The 9170-nt window shown below is 43.9% G+C and overlaps 1 protein-coding gene across 1 annotated transcript; it reads right to left on the reverse strand.

The window, feature by feature from the left end:
• Nucleotides 1-1362: 1362 nt before the first annotated feature.
• On the reverse strand, nucleotides 1363-2411 carry FBLL1 (fibrillarin like 1). The gene has a single exon (XM_049648847.1). It carries the CDS (start codon nucleotides 2409-2411, stop codon nucleotides 1416-1418), a length of 996 nt encoding a protein of 331 aa, XP_049504804.1. The 3' UTR covers nucleotides 1363-1415.
• Between the last annotated feature and the right edge of the window lie 6759 nt (nucleotides 2412-9170).

Here is a 9170-nt window from a genome sequence, read left to right on the forward strand (position 1 = left end):
GCTTGCAGTATAGCTTTGGTGTGCATGTGGTGGGGGAATGAAGGGAGGCGAGGAGGGATGGATGGATGCCTTTTTAAAAATCTAATTTATCTCATTTTGTTCAGGAAATATCCTCTCAGAAAATGCAGACTAACTTCAGTCTCTGCCCCAGCACATCTTTAGGAAGGCAGAACCATTCTCCTAATAATGCATTCCTGAGTAATAATTCCCAGACTCAATATCAATGACCTTGGCAATTGGCAATGGGGATTTTCTTTAATGTATGAGTAAATGAATAAATAAAATGTCTTTTAAAGGACTGGTTTTGGAACATTCCCAGCTCTCCTGGGATTGCTTATTCTCCCACTCCCTTTGGGCTAGTTTAGAGAGTCAGAATTGAATGTAATGAGTCCAGCAACTCAAGATCTGTAGGAAATGGCTTTCAGAGACAGGTACTTTCTGAAGTCCTTTATATGGTTGTTTCTCAGACACTTGTTGATACCACTTTGGGCATATTATGCCTCGCAGTAGGAACACTCTGTGAAGTAGATCCATCTCCTACCTCCCTGCCCTGTTTTGCTCTTTTGAAATCTAAAGGTAACACAGGGAAGTGGAAGAAAGAATACAATGAAACCACAGAACTCCGTTCTGTGTGTGTCCACATGTTGGGACTTGCGATCTGTCCAGTGTGGGCCATGCAGAGGAGAGTTAAGATCCCACTGGCATAGAGGAAATAGCAGTGAATTTAGAGCCCAAACATTAGGATTTAGATTCTATCTCCTAACTAGTTATACAAACTTGGGCAACTAATGTACCTTCAGAAGCCCTGTTGTTTTCCATGCAAAAGGAAAATGTTTAACAAAGCCATCTCAGAGCTGGTATGATGAGTTAATGAACTAGGGAATGCAAATGGTCTTAGTTGAGGAGTAAAGTACTAAATATATATTGTACTGGAACTTTGGGTTCGAGTCAGACAAATTAAGTGTGTTACACTATACTACTTTCCATCAATATCCAGTGCCACTCCCTGGAGTAAGGCTTGATTGTGTAACTTTGCCAATGTAAACCGAAGTGCCCTCTCAATTCCAATGAGGACTTTACAGGCTTAATAGCAATTCCCCAGCTCTCTACTCCCTGCCCCTGTGATGAGAAAGCATGTGTGAAGAGAAGCTGAGGGGCCTGCAGGGCCCTAGGTGATTAGAGTAAGCACAGCTCCCATGCTGTCCCTTGATGGGTTCCTATCAAGAGCTACTTCAGCTTTTTGGGGATTTGGGGATTGATTGTTACTGCAGCAAAACCGTCTGGCCTCCTGATACACCTGGGTACTGTTTCTTTAGACCATTTAATAGAAGAAAGAAAAACAACACACAAAGAAAACACATATACTGAACACAGCACAGTCTTGGGGAGATCTCAAGGACAGCCCTTGCTGACTGCTACTTGCTGCTGCCCTTGGGAAGGGGCCGGTAGACCCCGACGACTACAGCGTGGTCCCTCTCATAGGGCTCCAGGGTCAGTTGCTCTTGAGGCTTTAAGTTCTCCTGCTGCAACTTCCTCACCTCTGAAGCAAACACCGCCTCAGCAGATGCAGTGGAGTCAATGCAATTGGCCTTAATGGAAATAAGGAAGTGGCCCCCGTTGCGCAGGAAGGTGTGGGCATTCAGAGCCACTATGCGGGACTGGTCAGGCTGGGCCACATCGGCAAAGATCACATCCACCATTCCTATGAGCATGCGGTACTTGAGTGGGTGCCGGGCATCTTCGAGAACTGGGATGATGTTGGTTCGCTGCTTGGCCACATTAACCAGATCGCGGCCAGCGCGGTGGGAGAACTCAACCGCATACACAAGGCCATCGGGGCCGATGATGTCAGAGACGTGAGACACCGTGGTCCCCGAGGCAGCACCCAGGTACAGCACTTTGGACTTGGGCTTGATGTGGATCTGGTCGACCCCGCCCAGGATTGCGGCTGCCAGCTTGGAGCGGAAGGGGTTCCATGTGCGGTATTCCTGCTTCACGCCGCCCTCAGTCACTGTGATGCGCCGTTCGCCGTACACCGAGTGGCCCGGCACCATATTCAGCGTTACCAGCGCGTCCTCCGCTCCGCGGTAGATGAAGACACCCTCATGCCTGTGTGGCTCCACCGTCACGGCATTGGCGCCCTTCCGCCGGCGGTTTTTGCTCCTGGCCACGCCGCCACGCCGCTGCCCGCTGCCACCACGGTCCCTGCTGTCCCCGCCTCCGCGCCCCCGCCCCCGGCCTCCGCCCCCGAAGCCACGCGACCGCGCCCCGAAACCGCCTTTGCCTCCGGGGCCGCCATCCCCTCCTCCTCCTTTGCCTCCTCCGCCTCGACCCCCGCCCCAGCCACCACCCCAGCCGCCACCACCACGCCCACCGGACCCACCGCCGCGGGAACTTGAGGCAGACTTCATGGCGCGCCCCGGGCCCCCGGGTGGCTAGCAGGGATTGTAAGGTGTCGCAGATAACTGGCGGTGGTTGTTAGGGGTTACCAGTGGCTTGGAGCCGTTGTCAGGGGTCACCGGTGGTTCTGGATGGTGGTCCTGGCGTGGGACAAAGATTGCTAGCAGCGGTTGCTGGCTAGGTAGGCTGGCCACAGTGGGAGGCCGGGGCAAGGTGTGCGGCAGTCGGGAACAGCTCTACCGCAGTCCCCCCATCCTTGGAGCCGCCCTTTGACGCAGGGGCTGGCGTGATTGCATCACACCCGCTTTGGCGACCCTGCAGCCCCGGAAGCCCCCCTTCCTAACCCTCTTGCAGCTGCAGCCTGCTGCCTTATAAATCTTCCCCTTCCTCCTTGCTCGTCTCCTGCTCTTTCAGACACCCTTTGCACTTCTCCTGGGGTGCAGGGAAGGAAGCGTCTCCGCTGCGAGAGGTGAAGAAGACAGCATCGGCTTTAGTTCTTGCTGTGCCACTTGCTGTGTGGTCTCAGGAAGCTTCCCTGACCCTCTCTGAGATTCTTGTTTCAACTTGACAAGTTTCTGGAACTGAGTCTCAACATCCCACCTGTAAAACAGAACCTATCTCAAAAGTTTGATTGATTGATTTTTAAGTAGGCTTCTCGCCCAACTTGGAGCCCAACGCTGGGCTTAATAAAACCCCGACTTGGGTGGTGAATTCGTGATCTCAGGTTCGGGACTTGAGATCAAGACCCTGAGCTGAGATCAAAAGTTGGCCGCTTAACTGACTGAGCCATGCAAGCGCCCTCAAAAGTTTTTTTAAAGTGCTACATACACTTATCCCAGACATGGCACATAATAAGTACTCTGTTAGCCTTTCTTTTCTTTTCTTTTCTTTTCTTTTCTTTTCTTTTCTTTTCTTTTCCTTTCTTTCTTTCTTTCTTTCTTTCTTGTATTTCTTTTAGTCTTTTTATTGACATATAGTTTACATACAATAAATGCACTAATTTTTTAAGTAAATGCCTCTTAGAGTTTTTGCCACCCTTGTAAAAATGGCTCTTGCACACTTATACAACGTTTATGAGAATGCAAATTGGTACACTTAAACAATATATCTATACTTTGACTTATTCTACTTTAAAAATTTTATCCTAAAGGGATGATCCCAACAATTACCAATGATACTAATTAGAACTGCTAGAGTGAGGGTGGTAATGGCGGTTGTGATAATGATCATTGTTGTCAAAGAAGTTGCAGAGGTCAGATGAAGTAAACTAATCCAAGAGAAATATTTAGAAGACAGAAGTCATAGGACTTTCTGATGGAATGTATGTAGGTCAGAAAGGGGAAAATTCCAAGCCAGAGATTGACTCCTCTTTAATGGTTAATAATCTACAAGCTGCAGCCCTGGTTTCTCTCTCTCTAACTCTGCTCTTTTCCATCAACTGCACTAAATCCCAGAACTCATTCTGGGATTATGGGGCAGCAAGAAATTGTTTCTTCAGTGTGAATGGGGACACAAAAACCCAAGCCCTAAATCCTGTAACACACCTCAAGCAGGAAAAATCTCATGTTTATTCCTGAATTATAGTTTATTCTTCAAAAATCCACTCGTTCAGTCTGCATCATCATTTTGAGCATTAAAAACAAAACCAAAACACGGTGGGCATCACAAAGAGTAGAAAACAGGTGTAACGTGAAGGCCTGAACTTTCGGTCAGCACCACGGACAGCGACGCCAACCGAGGACCGACTTGGGACTTGTCCAAGGGCAGGATAAGGGTGGTGTGGGTAGGTGAAATAAGCAACCCGTGGACCTCCCTATTAGTGGAATTAAGTGCCTGCTCCAGAGAAAGACAAAACGTACCTGAAGATCGGGGCAAATGTCAGGCAGGGTGTACTGAATGTGCACATGCCAAATAAAGCTTTTATTTCATCCTGGACTCTTTCTCTTTCAAATTCATGGACAGCAACACCAGGTCTGGTTTTCTCAGAGGGCTAGAGTGCCTCCTTAATAGGGGCCATAAGTTTATGTGTTGGAATGTGGACAAGCAGTCAAAGAGTGCAATGTACAGTTCCTGAGGTGGATGATTGTTACAAAACATTCTCCTTAGAGGCTTCGTTATCATTATAAATTGAGGAGTGTTCTCCAAAATGATGAGCTATGCTTGCTGCCTTGGTAAGATTTCCCCCAAATCAGACCTTATAATGGTTTATTTTATGGATAAATTTGACTGGACCATGGAATGCCCAGATGTTTGGTCAAACTTATTCTGGTGTTTCTGTGAGGGTGTTTGGGGATGAAATTAACATTTAAACCAGTAGCCTAACTACATAGAACAATGTGCCCTTCATAATGTGAATGGGACTCATTCAATCCATTAGAGGCCCAAATAGAATAAAAGGCTCACCCATCCCAGAGTAAGAGAGAATTCTCTTGCCTGACAGCCTTTGAACTGGCATATTGACTCTTCCTGGTTTTATAGCAGCCTGCCTGCCTTCAGATTTGAACTCCCACATTAGCTCTGCAGATTTTGAATGTGTCAGTCTCTCTAATTGTGTGAACCACTTCTTTGTAATATCTATATATAGATGTAGATGTGGATGTAGATCTAGGTACAGATATAGATCAATCTGTCTATACTGTTGGTTCTATTTCTCTGGAGGACAGACCCTGAGGCAAGAACATGGATCCAGGTTGTTTTTTTTTTTTCCAGGTGGTTTTTTAAGAGGTAATCCCAGGAATCACATATAGGGGATGGGAAAATGAGACAGGAAGATAGAAAGGCTAAGACAGGACACATTAATTAGCAGATTACTGCAGTGGGAGATGAGGGCTCAGTTGTGTTGAGCACTCTCTGAGAAATTGTGTGGAGGGCATCTCATAATTGTTCTACTGCAGGCTGGGAAGCTAGGGCATTAATTCACCATTCTCCCTTTCACTATTGTTGGGAGTTGTTTCTAGGGAATTAACTCCCCTGCCTTTTGAGTTGCTCCTGTGTGTGGTTAAGCAAACTCCTATGATGCTGCAGAGAGCCATCAGACAGAGAGGCAGGCGCTTGGGTGGGGAGCTGCTATCATGGTAGAAACTGTTTACCACAGCTGCAGATGAACTCAGAGCTGGGCCTAGGGGATATTGGGTAAGGCGCCAACAGTGCCCGCTTCACTTGGCTACTACATCTCCTGTACAACCAGAACTTTGTAACTTAGAAAATGTGCATGAGCTCATAAAGCTTATTACCTCAGGAAAGAAAGTCCTACTATAATTGCATCAGCACTCTCTGTAATAAAGTTACTCAACTTAGCAGTACCAAACTATCATCAATATTTTTTACTCTAGTACACAGTATCATGCAACTATGCAATTGTATTTGAGAAGTTTATTCCTTCTTTGCTTTTATTCAGGGTACTAGAGCACAATCCTTCACAATGAACCCTCTCCATTATACCTCCAGACCACTGTAGAGGATCCATATCCAACACCAACAATCTGTCCAACTTTTACCTAAGACAGTTTAGATAATTCTGTACAATATTCCAGGTATAAGCTTTTGAGGGCATATCAACTGACTTATTCTGAACTTTGTCTTATCACTTTCTGTTATGCTGTTATTAATGCTCCTTTACCACAATGCAAACAAGTATCTCCCAGGTCTCTATTCCTAGCCTCTGTTTTAAATGGACTGAGGTGGACTTTCTAGTGTACTTGCCGTTCATTTCAGAACTGACATTCTCAAGAATGTCATGCATTCCCATGTGATCCATTAAATGGAATCCACTGAGAGGGGTGGCTAGTGATTTAAAATTCTAAATCTAATGAGCAACATCTTCATGAATTTAGAGTTTTGGGAGTAACTACTGTAAACTGGCAATAGCAGTGGGCTACCTCACTGGTGGTAAGGCCCACCCTACTCACTAGATTTCATGCCAGGGCTTGAAGCAGCCTCTACCACACTCTACAAGTGACAATTTCTCCAGGTATCTTTTCCCCACCCTCATCCTCCATCAGTCTCATCACATTACTGCTGTCATTTTCAACAAGATTGTGGCTTAGAGTTCCAGAACCACCCTCCCTTATGGTATGCAAACCTCAGCAGCTTTCTCAGGCCTCTTCCCACTGCCTCATTGCTGGTGGCAGCTTTGGAACTGATAAAAACCAAGTTTTCAAATCTTGCTTTTAACCAGAAGCATCCTTACCCAGAGCAGTGTTTGATGACTCCCAGAGAACTTTTCTGTCTCCTGGCTTTGGTTCCTACCTGGCATATCCATTTCTTACAGCCTGTCTGTTGAGATGCTACAGCCTGGGGGCACCCATCAGCCAGCAAGACTTTCAGTCCAGTTGGACATGTTCCACCTATCCTGTGCATGACTCCAGAATGCTACCAAAGCAAGGATTTATACCAGGTATTGGCATCCTAAGGTGTCAAAACGCTCTTCCATTAAACTTTTCATCTGGGGCCACTGATAACATTGAAATCTGTCTCATTCCCAAAGGTTTATTCACGGTGGGTCCTATCTACTCAAGATATTTCTTCAAGTGCTAATTTGGCATTATGACCCAGACAATTTTCTCTGACAGAGAATAAGAACAAATATAGCCAGTTAAAATTAATTTACAATTGACTTGTTATTCCATAAAATATGGCCTATAGTGATGTTCATAATTATATCTGTGACTGGGCCTTAATAGTTAACATGGAGTACACCAGTCCTACTCACAGACTTAAAAAGATATATGAGAAACTTTGCTATATTTCTCTCATACACCATTCTAGAAAATTGCTTGAGGATGACCAGCAGTGATTTAGGTAAAACCAGCTGGAAGCTGTGTAACCTCATCCCCGGTATCATTAGTATTTAAACAGTCCTGCATGAAATCGCTTCTCCAACCTGGTTTCTAAAAACCTTGGTTCACTTCCAAAGGTGACTCCAGGGATTTGTATCTCCATCCCCAGTGAGTCACAGCTGTATCTAATCAAGATGGGATGAGCTATGGTGCAGCAATGTAACCTTCAAATCTCAATGGATTAATATAACTATGTATACTTCTTGCCTACTTTTCATGTCCATTGAAGGTCCATTGGAGTTATGCTCCACATAGTTACTGAAGGGCTCAAGTATCAACATCTTGTGGCTGTAATATGAGAAACAAGAGGGCTTCCATTATTACCACTAGGGAAAAGAGTGCATAGAGAGCTCACATTCCTTTTTCTGTTTGTTGGCCTAGGGTTTGATATAGTCATTTCTACTTACAACTCATTGACTGGAACTAGTTACATGCCTTGTCTAATTGGAAGGCAGCCTGGAAACAGGAGTGAGATAATCAGTGAACAGTAAATGTTTTTTGCCATAAGTATCTATTGCATAATGCCAGGCTAGCACACCTGGATCAGTGTATCCAACACAAACATCACAAATGAAATTTACTGTTCAATGTGCATATATTTAAATTTACTCATTGAGGGAAAATATATTACCTTTTTACTAACACATGACTGAAACCTAGAATCATAATCAAATTTGTGGCACATATCTAATATAGCTTGTTAACTAAAGCAGAAAAAGAGAACTGTCTCTCCTTTCCTAGTCTCTGGGCCTTAGAGAACAGCTCACGTTCCTTAAATGGGATTCCATTAACATTTGGCCATTCCATCACTAGTTGTGGCACTTTATGTCTAGGGTGGATCAGACTCTCTATTTCCCTCTATAAAATTAGTGACTGGGGCTCAGTTAATGCTTAGAAAGCTTTGGTGGGTATATTAGTCAGGGTTCTCCAAAGAAACAAAAATTTATTTTTTCACAGCTCTGGAGACTGGAAGTCCAAGCTCAGAATGCAAGCATGTTGGGTTTCTGGTGAAAGCTCTCTCTGGCCTGTAGATGGCTTCTCTCTGTGTCCTCACCTGATGGAGAGAAAGAGAGTGAGCTCTCTGGTGTCTCTTCTTATAAAGACATTAATCCTATTAGTGTCATACCCTAGGACCTTAATTAATCTTATTTACTTCCTTATTCTCAATATAGACATTGAGAGCTTCAACATCTGAATTTTGGAGAGACACAATTCAGTCTAGAAATAAGGAACTACTTTTCCAAAGGTTTTCTTTCTAGAAGAAATCTTAGAAATCATAAGTAATTCCTCTTTTTTCAGAATAGGAAATTGAGATTCAGAGGTTAGCTGGCTTGTCCATATTACAAATCCTACAATCTACATATTTTTACAAATTACCTAACATCCCCACAAAAATACAGTGGGTCTAATTGAGCTTTCATCAATCCATTACATTTTACCTTTACAAGCATTTTATAAATTTATTTCATGAAACTCTTGGCCAATTGGAAACTCAAAGCACCAAACAACAAAACAAAGCAAAAATGTTTTACCTCAACTGGCCAACCACATGTACTTTCATTAACCTCAATAAAATTTCTATGATCCAACCAAACATTATTTAACCAATTTTCTAGGACAGTTAATGCTGGCCACTTGAGCCGATACTGGCCATGAAGGAAAATCAAAGAATGACAGGGAAAATTAACAAAAAATTGCATTAAATCACATCATGCCCTCGTTTAAATTCTCCATAAGAATTAATTGTTCAATGGAGAAAAAAAATCAAGGCTGCAGATGACTCATCATTTACCTCAATATATTAAGAATAATTTCTCTGAGACCCCATTTGGACTATTAGTTTGCTCTGCTTTCTAAGAATTTGATAGCTAGTAGGGAAACCACAAATATAGCCATAAAAATTAAAACACTTTTGAACTTCAGTTGCTCTCA

The sequence above is a fragment of the Panthera uncia genome (genome assembly GCF_023721935.1).
Source record: "Panthera uncia isolate 11264 chromosome A1 unlocalized genomic scaffold, Puncia_PCG_1.0 HiC_scaffold_17, whole genome shotgun sequence".
In the NCBI taxonomy this organism is placed as follows: domain Eukaryota; kingdom Metazoa; phylum Chordata; class Mammalia; order Carnivora; family Felidae; genus Panthera; species Panthera uncia.